The following is a 14,467-nucleotide window of genomic DNA, read 5'->3' on the forward strand; positions in this document are numbered from 1 at the left end:
TTGTGTCTATCATTCCATCTCTGACCAAGGAGTTTACTGCCACACCCGTTGGTAACCCTTTAGGGTTTTGCTGTTGCCCTTAGCAACAGCATTTCGGGTTCTCTACGTATTAAAACACAACATCTTGCTTTTTACATCTGAGCAGTTCTAATACAAGGGAGATACCCAGTTCCTTAGCCTCTGGGCTTCTCTGTTCACTTTGTGTGTATTGTGTTACCCTATCACCTTCTGTGTACGTTATGTCATATTCCCCAGTCTGTCTGTAAGTCCATTTGTTTTGCATAACAGTTCAAACACCAGTACATTCCTGCAGACACTGGAGTGCATAACAGTTCTGACACCAGTACTTTCCTGCAGGCACTGGTGTGCATAACAGTAACAGACGGTGTTAGGAATATAGGGCATTCTGTAACAGGCAGTGTTAGGAATATACTGCATTCTGTAACAGGCGGTGTTAGGAATATACGGCATTCTGTAAAAGGTGGTGCTAGGATTATATGGAATTCTGTAACAGGCGGTGTTAGGAATATACGGCATTCTGTAACAGGCAGTGTTAGGAATATATAGCATTCTGTAACAGGCAGTGTTAGGAATTTATAACATTCTGTAACAGGCAGTGTTAGGAATATACAGCATTCTGTAACAGGCAGTGTTAGGAATATATGGCATTCTGTAACAGGCGGTGTTAGGAATATATAGCATTCTGTAACAGGCGGTGTTAGGAATATATAGCATTCTGTAACAGGCAGTGTTAGAAATATACAGCATTCTGTAACAGGCAGTGTTAAGAATATATGGCATTCAGTAACAGGCGGTGTTAGGAATATATAGCATTCTGTAACAGGCAGTGTTAGGAATATACAGCATTCTGTAAAAGGTGGTGCTAGGATTATATGGCATTCAGTAACAGGTGGTGTTAGGAATATATGGTATAGTGTAACAGACGGTGTTAGGAATATATGGTATTGTGTAACAGACGGTGTTAGGAATATACTGCATTCTGTAACAGGCGGTGTTAGGAATATATACGGCATTCTGTAAAAGGTGGTGCTAGGATTATATGGAATTCTGTAACAGGCGGTGTTAGGAATATACGGCATTCTGTAACAGGCAGTGTTAGGAATATATAGCATTCTGTAACAGGCAGTGTTAGGAATTTATAACATTCTGTAACAGGCAGTGTTAGGAATATACAGCATTCTGTAACAGGCAGTGTTAGGAATATATGGCATTCTGTAACAGGCGGTGTTAGGAATATATAGCATTCTGTAACAGGCGGTGTTAGGAATATATAGCATTCTGTAACAGGCAGTGTTAGAAATATACAGCATTCTGTAACAGGCAGTGTTAAGAATATATGGCATTCAGTAACAGGCGGTGTTAGGAATATATAGCATTCTGTAACAGGCAGTGTTAGGAATATACAGCATTCTGTAAAAGGTGGTGCTAGGATTATATGGCATTCAGTAACAGGTGGTGTTAGGAATATATGGTATAGTGTAACAGACGGTGTTAGGAATATATGGTATTGTGTAACAGACGGTGTTAGGAATATAGGGCATTCTGTAACAGGCAGTGTTAGGAATATACTGCATTCTGTAACAGGCGGTGTTAGGAATATACGGCATTCTGTAAAAGGTGGTGCTAGGATTATATGGAATTCTGTAACAGGCGGTGTTAGGAATATACGGCATTCCGTAACATGCAGTGTTTCCGCCCGTTACCATTTCAGGAAAAGCAACTGAAAACATTGAAGAATTTGTGAACAGCTGGCGAGAGGACATTCCCCATAAAGCCTCAGCACACCCCGCTGCCCCTGTGCTGTACGAACCGCCATGCGCAAAGCAGAGCCAGCAAACAAAACAGGTACGGTGCTAGTAGCGCTACATCATGCCGGTGCTCACAGTATCGTAAACGTACGGATACAGAGGCGCTGGGAACAGGAGGATAACAGGTCATATGCAGCATGTATTATTTATATACAGAGTACAGCAGTAGGGGGTATGTCCACTGGTTTCTTATAATGGGTTGGGGATTAGCATGTTATCTGGATATAATAGTTTGGGGATGAGTGTGGTTACCTTGGTATAAAGGGATGGGGATTGCAATGTTACTGGGGTAAAATGGGTTGTGGATTAGAATATTGCTGGAGTATAATGGGTTTGGTAATTATTATGTTACTTGTTTATAATAGTATATCAATTAGAGTGTTACCTAGCTGTAATGGGATGGGTATTAGAGTGTTAACTGGCTATAATGGGATGGGGATTAGAGTGTTACCTGGCTGTAATGGGATGGGGATTAGAGTGTTAACTGGCTGCAATGGGATGGGGATTAGAGTGTTACCTGGCTGTAATGGGATGGGGATTAGAGTGTTACCTGGCTGTAATTGGATGGGGATTAGAGTGTTACCTGGCTATAATGGGATGGGGATTAGAGTGTTACCTGGCTGTAATGGGATGGGGATTAGAGTGTTACCTAGCTATAATGGGATGGGGATTAGAGTGTTAACTGGCTATAATGGGATGGGGATTAGAGTGTTACCTAGCTGTAATGGGATGGGGATTAGAGTGTTACCTGGCTGTAATGGGATGGGGATTAGAGTGTTACCTGGCTGTAATGGGATGGGGATTAGAGTGTTACCTGGCTGTAATGGGATGGGGATTAGAGTGTTACCTGGCTATAATGGGATGGGGATTAGAGTGTTACCTGGCTGTAATGGGATGGGGATTAGAGTGTTAACTGGCTATAATGGGATGGGGATTAGAGTGTTAACTGGCTATAATGGGATGGGGATTAGAGTGTTAACTGGCTATAATGGGATGGGGATTAGAGTGTTACTGGCTATAATGGGATTGGGGATAGAGTGTTACCAGTCTATAATGGCATGGGGATTAGAGTGTTACCTGTCTGTAATGGGATGGGGATTAGAGTGTTACCTGGTTGTAATGGGATGGGGATTAGAGAGTTACCTGTCTGTAATGGGATGGGGATTAGGGTGTTAACTGGCTGTAATGGGATGGGGGATTAGAGTGTTACCTGGCTATAATGGGATGGGGATTAGAGTGTTAACTGGCTGTAATGGGATGGGGATTAGAGTGTTACCTGGCTGTAATGGGATGGGGATTAGAGTGTTACCTGGCTGTAATGAGATGGGGATAAGAGAGTTACCTGGCTATAATGGGATGGGGATTAGAGTGTTACCTGGCTGTAATGGGATGGGGATTAGTGAGTTACCTGGCTATAATAGGATGGGGATTAGGGTGTTAACTGGCTGTAATGGGATGGGGATTAGAGTGTTAACTGGCTGTAATGGGATGGGGATTAGAGAGTTACCTGGCTATAATGGGATGGGGATTAGAGTGTTACCTGGCTGTAATGGGATGGGGATTAGTGAGTTACCTGGCTATAATGGGATGGGGATTAGGGTGTTAATTGGCTGTAATGGGATGGGGGATTAGAGTGTTACCTGGCTATAATGGGATGGGGATTAGAGAGTTACCTGGCTGTAATGGGATGGGGATTAGAGAGTTACCTGGCTATAATGGGATGGGGATTAGGGTGTTAACTGGCTGTAATGGGATGGGGGATTAGAGTGTTACCTGGCTATAATGGGATGGGGATTAGAGTGTTAACTGGCTATAATGGGATGGGGATTAGAGTGTTAACTGGCTATAATGGGATGGGGATTAGAGTTTTACTGGCTATAATGGGATGGGGAATAGAGTGTTACCAGTTTATAATGGCATGGGGATTAGAGTGTTACCTGGCTATAATGGTATGGGGATTAGGGTGTTAACTGGCTGTAATGGGATGGGGGATTAGAGTGTTACCTGGCTATAATGGGATGGAGATTAGAGTGTTAACTGGCTATAATGGGATGGGGATTAGAGTGTTAACTGGCTATAATGGGATGGGGATTAGAGTTTTACTGGCTATAATGGGATGGGGAATAGAGTGTTACCAGTTTATAATGGCATGGGGATTAGAATGTTACCTGGCTATAATGGTATGGGGATTAGAGTGTTACCTGGCTATAATGGTATGGGGATTAGAGTGTTACCTGGCTGTAATGGGATGGGGATTAGAGTATTACCTGGCTATAATGAGATGGGGATTAGAGTGGAAACTGACTATAATGGGATGAGGATTAGAGTGTTACCTGGCTATAATGGGATGGGGATTAGAGTGTTATCTGGCTCTAATGGTATGGGGATTAGAGTATTACCTGGCTATAATGGGATGGGGATTAGAGTGTTATCTGCCTCTAATGGTATGGGGATTAGAATGTTACCTGGCTGTAATGGGATGAGGATTAGAATGTTACCTGGCTATAATGGGATGGGGATTAGAGTATTACCTGGCTGTAATGGGATGGGGATTAGAGTGTTACTGGCTATAATGGGATGAGGATTAGAGTGTTACCTGGCTATAATGAGATGGGGATTAGAGTGTTACCTGGCTGTAATGGGATGGGGATTAGAGTGTTACCTAGCTATAATGGTATGGGGATTAGAGTGTTAACTGGCTGTAATGGGATGGGGATTAGAGTGTTACTGGCTATAATGGGATGGGGATTAGAGTGTTAACTGGCTATAATGGGATGAGGATTAGAGTGTTACCTGGCTATAATGGGATGGGGATTAGAGTGTTATCTGGCTCTTATGGTATGGGGATTAGAGTGTTACCTGGCTGTAATGGGATGGGGATTAGAGTATTACCTGGCTATAATGAGATGGGGATTAGAGTGGAAACTGACTATAATGGGATAAGGATTAGAGTGTTACCTGGCTATAAATGGGATGGGGATTAGAGTGTTATCTGGCTCTAATGGTATGGGGATTAGAGTATTACCTGGCTATAATGGGATGGGGATTAGAGTGTTATCTGCCTCTAATGGTATGGGGATTAGAATGTTACCTGGCTGTAATGGGATGAGGATTAGAATGTTACCTGGCTATAATGGGATGGGGATTAGAGTATTACCTGGCTGTAATGGGATGGGGATTAGAGTGTTACTGGCTATAATGGGATGAGGATTAGAGTATTACCTGGCTATAATGATATGGGGATTAGAGTGTTACCTGGCTGTAATGGGATGGGAATAAGAGTGTTACCTGGCTATAATGGGATGGGGATTAGAGTGTTATCTGGCTGTAATAGTATGGGGATTAGAATGTTACCTGGTTGTAATGGGATGGGGATTAGAATGTTACTTGGCTATAATGGGATGGGGATTAGAGTGTTACCTGGCTGTAATGGGATGGGGATTAGAGTGTTATCTGGCTGTAATAGTATGGGGATTAGAATGTTACCTGGCTATAATGGGATGGGGATTAGAGTGTTACCTGGCTATAATGTGATGGGGATCAGAGTGTTACCTGGCTGTAATGAGATGGGGATTAGAGTGTTACCTGGCTGTAATGGGATGGGGATTAGAGTGTTACTGGCTATAATGGGATGAGGATTAGAGTGTGAGAAAGTGTGCTAAAGGTTGTAGACTAAAGACATTTGGAAACGCATGGGAACAGGGATATGAGACAGTTGCTAGTGAGAGAGACAGGGACGAGAGATGGTTTCTTAGCAATGTAATTGATAAGTGCATGTTTGGCGGGGGAAGGGAAGATGGCAATAGAGAGGGACAGGCGATAGGAAGCACCAGGAGACACTATTACATAGAGACATAGAATTTGACGGCAGATAAGAACCACTTGACCCATCCAGTCTGCCCTAGTACTGAGGAGGTGGAAAGGAATGGGTTGAAGCCAGGGGGAGAGTCTGAGGAGGGAGAGGAAGTGACAAATGGACCCCAGAATTTGTGGCTGTAAATAGGGCGGGTTGGAGGAAGTGAGAGCCATAAGGAGGAGATGTGAGATAGAAGTTATTTTCCACTGAGTATGAAGCTAAGCAGTGAGGTGGGGCAGATGTGGGTGAGGTAAGGCAAATGTGGGTGAGGTGGGCGGATGTGGGTGAGGTAGGGTGAATGTGGGTGAGGTAAGGTGAAATGTGGGTGAGTTAGGGCAGATGTGGAAGACAGGAGGCCATTGAGGATGATGTAAAAGGTGACTGGTGCTGCTGGGTTGGGAGGAGATAGGGGTATTGAAGTAAGTCTATTTGGCAAGACAGAGGGCATTGTTATAGACAGGATGAATGTGAAGTGGATAAAGTTGTTCTCAGAACAGGGCGCTCGGCAGAGTGGGAGCCTCTGTAGGGTTGTGGTGTCAGCGGCGTGGGTGATGGAGCGTTGACAGAGGCGGTTGTGCAGGGCTGCAAAGATGGCGGAAGTGTAAAAGGCGACTACTGCATTAGGTAAATGGAGCAGAGGGATATATGATGTCTGTACTGCAGCACCATATACTGTATACATGTAATGCCTCTATATAGGTACCATATATAAATGTAATATACTGTACATATGCAGGTACATATATGTATTTAATGTCCCTAAACAGGTGCCATATATGTTTGTACAGGAACTATATTGTATGTGATGCCTCTTTATAGGCACCATATATGTATATATATAATGTCCATGTCATGGCATTATGCTGTATGTACTGTATGTGATGTCCCTATACCATATACATGTAGTATCTCAGTAGTTATTATGTAATGTATATAATAAATGAATGTGGAAGTTTTTACCTTGCAGTTATGTATTAAAGATCTCACGTTATTGGGCTGAATGTAACATACAAAGTTTAATAATCATTTGTGATCTCTCCCTAGATGGCACATTCCATGTGTAGCTCACTACTACAGGCTCCATTTGAGAGCTGCCATGAGTTAGTGAGTCCGTTCCCCTTCGTGGCGAGCTGTGCGAATGACCTGTGCGTGTAAGTGACCTGTTACTCACAACATTAGTGACCTGTGTGTGTAAGTGGCCTATTATTCACAACATTAGTGACCTGTGCGTGTAAGTGGCCTGTTATTCACAACATTAGTGACCTGTGCGTGTAAGTGACCTGTTACTCACAACATTAGTGACCTGTGTGTGTAAGTGGCCTATTATTCACAACATTAGTGACCTGTGCGTGTAAGTGGCCTGTTATTCACAACATTAGTGACCTGTGCGTGTAAGTGGCCTGTTATTCACAACATTAGTGACCTGTGTGTGTAAGTGGCCTGTTATTCACAACATTAGTGATCTGTGCGTGTAAGTGGCCTGTTATTCACAACATTAGTGACCTGTGTGTGTAAGTGACCTGTTATTCAAAACAGTAGTGACCTGTGTGTGCAAGTGGCCTGTTATTCACAACATTAGTGACCTGTGTGTGTAAGTGGCCTGTTATTCACAACATTAGTGACCTGTGTGTGTAAGTGACCTGCTATTCAAAACAGTAGTGACCTGTGCGTGTAAGTGGCCTGTTATTCACAACATTAGTGGCCTGTGTGTGTAAGTGGCCTGTTATTCACAACATTAGTGGCCTGTGTGTGTAAGTGGCCTGTTATTCACAACATTAGTGGCCTGTGTGTGTAAGTGGCCTGTTATTCACAACATTAGTGGCCTGTGCGTGTAAGTGGCCTGTTATTCACAACATTAGTGACCTGTGTGTGTAAGTGGCCTGTTATTTACAACAGTAGTGACCTGTGTGTGTAAGTGGTCTGTTATTCACAACATTAGTGACCTGTGTGTGTAAGTGGCCTGTTATTTACAACATTAGTGACCTGTGTGTGTAAGTGGCCTGTTATTTATAACATTAGTGACCTGTGCGTGTAAGTGGCCTGTTATTCACAACATTAGTGACCTGTGTGTGTAAGTGGCCTGTTATTCACAACAACAGTAGTGACCTGTGTGTGTAAGTGGTCTGTTATTCACAACATTAGTGACCTGTGTGTGTAAGTGGCCTGTTATTTACAACATTAGTGACCTGTGTGTGTAAGTGGCCTGTTATTTATAACATTAGTGCCATGTGTGTGTAAGTGGCCTGTTATTTACATCATTAGTGACCTGTGTGTGTAAGTGGCCTGTTATTCACAACAACAGTAGTGACCTGTGTGTGTAAGTGGCCTATTATTTACAACATTAGTGACCTGTGTGTTAGTGATGAGCGGATTCGGTTTTACTCGGTTTTACTCGGTTCTCAAAACCGAATCTTATTGGCTATCCAAAACACGTGACATCAGTGAGCCAAGTGTGTGTGTAAGTGGCCTGTTATTCACAACATTAGTGACCTGTGTGTGTAAGTGGCCTGTTATTCACAACATTAGTGATCTGTGCGTGTAAGTGGCCTGTTATTCACAACATTAGTGACCTGTGTGTGTAAGTGACCTGTTATTCAAAACAGTAGTGACCTGTGCGTGTAAGTGGCCTGTTATTTACAACATTAGTGGCCTGTGTGTGTAAGTGGCCTGTTGTTCACAACATTAGTGGCCTGTGTGTGTAAGTGGCCTGTTATTCACAACATTAGTGGCCTGTGTGTGTAAGTGGCCTGTTATTCACAACATTAGTGGCCTGTGCGTGTAAGTGGCCTGTTATTCACAACATTAGTGACCTGTGTGTGTAAGTGGCCTGTTATTCACAACATTAGTGACCTGTGTGTGTAAGTGGCCTGTTATTCACAACAACAGTAGTGACCTGTGTGTGTAAGTGGCCTATTATTTACAACATTAGTGACCTGTGTGTTAGTGATGAGCGGATTCGGTTTTACTCGGTTTTACTCGGTTCTCAAAACCGAATCTTATTGGCTATCCAAAACACGTGACATCAGTGAGTCAAGTGTGTGTGTAAGTGGCCTGTTATTCACAACATTAGTGACCTGTGTGTGTAAGTGGCCTGTTATTCACAACATTAGTGATCTGTGCGTGTAAGTGGCCTGTTATTCACAACATTAGTGACCTGTGTGTGTAAGTGACCTGTTATTCAAAACAGTAGTGACCTGTGCGTGTAAGTGGCCTGTTATTTACAACATTAGTGGCCTGTGTGTGTAAGTGGCCTGTTATTCACAACATTAGTGGCCTGTGTGTGTAAGTGGCCTGTTATTCACAACATTAGTGACCTGTGTGTGTAAGTGGCCTGTTATTTACAACAGTAGTGACCTGTGTGTGTAAGTGGTCTGTTATTCACAACATTAGTGACCTGTGTGTGTAAGTGGCCTGTTATTTACAACATTAGTGACCTGTGTGTGTAAGTGGCCTGTTATTTATAACATTAGTGACCTGTGCGTGTAAGTGGCCTGTTATTCACAACATTAGTGACCTGTGTGTGTAAGTGGCCTGTTATTCACAACAACAGTAGTGACCTGTGTGTGTAAGTGGTCTGTTATTCACAACATTAGTGACCTGTGTGTGTAAGTGGCCTGTTATTTACAACATTAGTGACCTGTGTGTGTAAGTGGCCTGTTATTCACAACATTAGTGCCATGTGTGTGTAAGTGGCCTGTTATTTACAACATTAGTGACCTGTGTGTGTAAGTGGCCTGTTATTCACAACAACAGTAGTGACCTGTGTGTGTAAGTGGCCTATTATTTACAACATTAGTGACCTGTGTGTGTAAGTGGCCTGTTATTCACAACATTAGTGACCTGTGCGTGTAAGTGGCCTGTTATTCACAACATTAGTGACCAGTGCGTGTAAGTGGCCTGTTATTCACAACATTAGTGACCTGTGCGTGTAAGTGGCCTGTTATTCACAACATTAGTGACCTGTGTGTGTAAGTGGCCTGTTATTTACAACATTAGTGACCTGTGCGTGTAAGTGGCCTGTTATTCACAACATTAGTGACCTGTGTGTGTAAGTGGCCTGTTATTTATAACATTAGTGACCTGTGCGTGTAAGTGGCCTGTTCGTCACAACATTAGTGACCTGTTCATGTAAGGGGCCTGTTATTTACAACATTAATGGCCTGTGCGTGTAAGTGGCCTGTTCTTCACAACATTAGTGACCTGTTCATGTAAGGGGCCTGTTATTTACAACATTAGTGGCCTGTGCGTGTAAGTGGCCTGTTCTTCACAACATTAGTGACCTGTTCATGTAAGGGGCCTGTTATTTACAACATTAGTGGCCTGCCCGTGTAAGTGACATGTTGTTCACAATATTAGTGACCTTTGTTTACAACATTTGTGACATGTGCAAGTAAGTGACCTGTTATTCACAACATTAGTGACCTGTGCATGTCAGTGACTTGCTAGTAATGAACATTAGTGGCCTGTGCGTGTAAGTGACTTGCTAGTAATGAACATTATTTACGTGAAAGTGGCCTGTTATTCACATTAGTGACCTGTGCGTGTAAGTGACCTGCACATTAGTGACCTGCTGTATGCAAGTAAGCGATCTGCTAGTAATGAACATTAGTGACCTATGTGTGTGACCTGCTATTAGTGAATATTAGTGACTTGAACGTGTTAGCAACTTGCTATTAGTGAACATTAGTGACTTGAACGTGTTAGTGACCTGCTATTAGTGAACATTAGTGACCCGAACGTGTTAGTGACCTGCTATTAGTGAACATTAGTGACTTGAACGTGTTAGTGACCTGCTATTAGTGTACATTAGTGACCTGAACGTGTTAGTGACCTGCTATTAGTGAATATTAGTGACCTGAATGTGTCAGTGACCTGCTATTAGTGAATATTAGTGACCTGAACATGTTAGTGACCTGCTATTAGTGAATATTAGTGACCTGTATGTTTAGGCCTCATAGTATTAGTGATCAGCGTGCACAAAATATTTGACTGTGCTTTTCTCTCCCAGGTCAGATGGCGATGTTGGCACCTGGTGTAGCGCTCTGACAGAGTATGCCCGTGGCTGTGCCCATGCGGGACACCCTCTCCACGGATGGCGGGCGATGTATAAGCAGTGTGGTAAGTCTGACAGCGGAGACAGCTGGGTACAAGGCTTACTGCCGTTTCCCAGCAGCTGGGTGTACAATCTCTCATAGTAGCCACTGAATTATATTAAGCGGGGCAGAGGTACTTGGGTTTATTTCTATTAACTTCTATACATTTTCTGTGTCCCTACCCCCAATGCCTCTGTATAGATGCACACTGGTGATTAGTCTGTGATATTGGTGTGAGTGGTGTGTATGTCTCTATATATGCAGAGATCCCGTGTGACGCAGGCTTGGTGTACAATGACTGCATAGACTGCTGTCCGACCTCCTGTCACCAGAGGAAGGCGTGCATGGACAACGAGTTCTCCTGTGTGGATGGCTGCTACTGTCCTGCAGGTAACTTCATTCCGACCGGCTCTGATATCCGCCATACCCTCTTTCTGCATTGGAAGGTTGGGTACTGCTGAACCTTGACGTGTATAGGCCTTTGTCTATACTCCACTATAGTGCTTGTGTTTATGTGTACCCCATACATATACCGTGCTGACATACATGTATAGCACCTACATATGTGATGCAGAAATACTATTGCTGTGTAAGTGCTCAGTGTATGGGAACATGTTGTTTTATCCGCCAGTATTCGTGGAGTTATCAGGTTGCAGCATCAGGTTTATTCCCATAGTGATGTCGCTGCTTGTATTGTGTTTATTATACACAGGTCTGATTTATGAAAATGGCACTTGTGTGAACCCCACCGAATGCCCGTGTGACTTCCTGGGCACTCCGTACCAGGCCGGCTCTGTGGTGCAGGATCAGTGTAACAATTGGTGAGATGCTGGGGATGGAGGTGGTGGGGTGGAGTAAGGGATATACGGAGAGCTGCAGGATGCTCTCTGTAAGGTACAGACATGGAGGATTCTGGGAAAACTGATCTATCCACATGTGTCTGTGGGCGAGCATTTAATATCATTCTATGTAGTCAGTGGTTTGTGGTGTGTTCAAATATGCAACGTTTTGCCGGGAACGACCATGTAAGTGGTTTTATAAATATGGGGCAGATTTAGCAATGAGTGATATTCTTGTTATCACTCATCACGAATGATAAATGGTGCTCCAGCCAATCGGCTCCTGTCATGTGTTTAAAAAATGACAGTTACGAGCTGATTGGCTGGATCACCATTTATATTTCGTACCGAGTGATAACAACAATATCACTTGTTAATTCTGTCCCATAGTGGGTAAATAAGCAACTAAGGGGGACATTTACTAAGCAGTGATAAGAGTGGAGAAGTGAGCCAGTGGAGAAGTGGCGCCATCAACCAATCAGCAGCTCTGTATAATTTTATAGTATGCAAATTATAGATGTTACTTCAGTGCTGATTGGTTGCCATGGGCAACTTCTCCACTGGCTCGCTTCTCTGCTCTTATCATTGCTTAGTAAATGTCCCCCTAATTTACTACTTCACAAGCAAAACATAAAAAAAAAAAAAAACAGCAACAATTTCTATAGGTGCCCCCAGACCTGTGTATTGTGATTGCTGTAGACTGGGTGTATGTTATTTAGGTAAGTGCACACACATCACATGTCCTACCTACCTTACATATATTATTCTAGTAGAATGATGGTGTCCTCTCAGCACAGTGAATAATGTAACTTTTTTTCCTAACATTGCACTTACACTGCAAACAGATGTGGTGTCTCTCTAATGAATGTGATTTTCTTTCTAGCACTTGCTCTGGAGGTAAATGGATCTGCACAAATCTTACCTGTCCAGGTGAGTTTTGTTACTGCATAGATGAGTGGGGGAGCGGAAATACCTCATAGATATGATACAGGATCCTTCTGTCTGTCTGTCTGTCTGTCTGTCTGTCTGTCTGTCTGTCTGTCTGTCTGTCTATCTATCTATCTATCTATCTATCTATCTATCTATCGTTTGTGTGTTCAAGTTATATGCGAATAATCACCTCTGCTGATTGGCCAGACCCCTCCTGGGAAGTCGCTCTCTGCGTTTCATCTGCTCTTACAGAGAAGTTGTGTACACTGGAAGTGATACTGAGCACAATCCCTGCTGTCTGTGTTTCTCTGTTGCCAGCGGAATGTTCTGTCACAGGAGACTTTCACATTATGACATTCGATGGCCGTAAATACACCTTTCAGGCCCTGTGCCAGTACATTTTGGCGAAGAGCCTCACGTCTGGGACATTTACAGTGTCTCTGCAAAACGCCCCCTATGGACAGGTGAGTGGACATGAACAGTCATTACTGCTAGCCTGACCGTACTTACCTGAGTCAGTACACCTTCCAGCTGTGACCTCGGTATGTTACAATGACACTGCTAGTGATACTCAACCGCTACATATATATGAGACCCCCTGCACACTTGTCTTACATCACTTACTGTGTCCCACAAAGGACAATGTTGGTCCGTATAGCAGTATATCATGTATTGATTAGTATATTAATAATTCACTTTTTCTTCTTCAGGGTCCATAGGATCCACAGGGAAGACACTGGGGTGTAGGTGGTTGGAGAGGACCGGGCACAAACAGTTAAAGCTTTTGAAGTCCCAGGATGCCTCTGTCCCTCCTCCCTTATACCCTGTCCCCAAAAGGCCAGACAAATCATAAAATAAATTGTTGCACCTGTCTTATACTAAAATACACTATATATATATATATATATATATATATATTGTAAATGAGTAAATCAGTGCGCTTGTCCAAATTATGAGAAGTACCTTACTGTAAAAGTGCAATCTAAAGTCACAAGTAAGTTTGGTCAAATGACCAGTCCAATAAATGAGTTCTTCCAAAACTCGTGTTAGGTTTAATTGCCAAACAGTCCACACTTTCCCCGTTTTATCGGGTGGCTGCTCAGTTCTTCAAAAAGTGCCACTAGGTATGCGTAGCCCAAAAGGGAATCTGAAAATAGAGGAAGAAACAACAGAGCGCCTATAGTGTAGTATCCTTTAAAACAGTTTTTGTCACACGCAAGAATAATATTGCGTACCGGATTACGACTTGACACAATGCCTATCGATCCCCTGGTCTTTTAGTCCATGTCTCTGTCGGAATCTACCCTGTAATGAACCAAAGCCTTCTGATCCTATGGAGTCAGTTGAGACAATGCATCAACACCTGTAGAGTTCTGTTGTCCCACAAAAAAGAAGCCCAGAAATGCGATTTATTTAGGATACTTCATCACAAGTTAGACAATGAAAGGGTTTGCTAACCTTGGTCCACGGTTAGCAAACCCTTTCATTGTCTAACTTGCGCCAATTGGTTGCTGCTGTGGTTTGGTTCTGTGCACATCCTGTGCCCTAAATGCAACGTTAGTAAATGAGACAGTTGTACTGCAGGTATAGCAGGAACATGTGATGAAGTATCCTAAATAAATCGCATTTCTGGGCTTCTTTTTTGTGGGACAACAGAACTCTACAGGTGTTGATGCATTGTCTCAACTGACTCCATAGGATCAGAAGGCTTTGGTTCATTACAGGGTAGATTCCCGACGGAGACGTGGACTAAAAGACCAGGGGATCGATAGGCATTGTGTCAAGCCGTAATCCGGTACGCAATATTATTCTTGCGTGTGACAAAAACTGTTTTAAAGGATACTACACTATAGGCGCTCTGCTGTTTCTTCCTCTATTTTCATATATATATATATATATATATATATATGTATATATATA

General features: G+C 43.0%; 1 protein-coding gene across 1 annotated transcript in view; it reads left to right on the forward strand.

Moving 5' to 3' along the window:
- OTOG (otogelin) overlaps positions 1-14,467 on the forward strand; it is a 416,567-nt gene that overhangs the window by 76,664 nt on the left and 325,436 nt on the right. Inside the window, exons 8-14 of the mRNA XM_063944165.1 lie at positions 1,733-1,866; positions 6,730-6,836; positions 10,694-10,803; positions 11,043-11,168; positions 11,491-11,599; positions 12,501-12,547; positions 12,866-13,011. Of these exons, the coding sequence (XP_063800235.1) occupies positions 1,733-1,866; positions 6,730-6,836; positions 10,694-10,803; positions 11,043-11,168; positions 11,491-11,599; positions 12,501-12,547; positions 12,866-13,011 (779 nt within the window). The remainder of the gene's footprint in view (positions 1-1,732; positions 1,867-6,729; positions 6,837-10,693; positions 10,804-11,042; positions 11,169-11,490; positions 11,600-12,500; positions 12,548-12,865; positions 13,012-14,467) is intronic.

This window comes from Pseudophryne corroboree, chromosome 11 (assembly GCF_028390025.1).
Source record: "Pseudophryne corroboree isolate aPseCor3 chromosome 11, aPseCor3.hap2, whole genome shotgun sequence".
In the NCBI taxonomy this organism is placed as follows: domain Eukaryota; kingdom Metazoa; phylum Chordata; class Amphibia; order Anura; family Myobatrachidae; genus Pseudophryne; species Pseudophryne corroboree.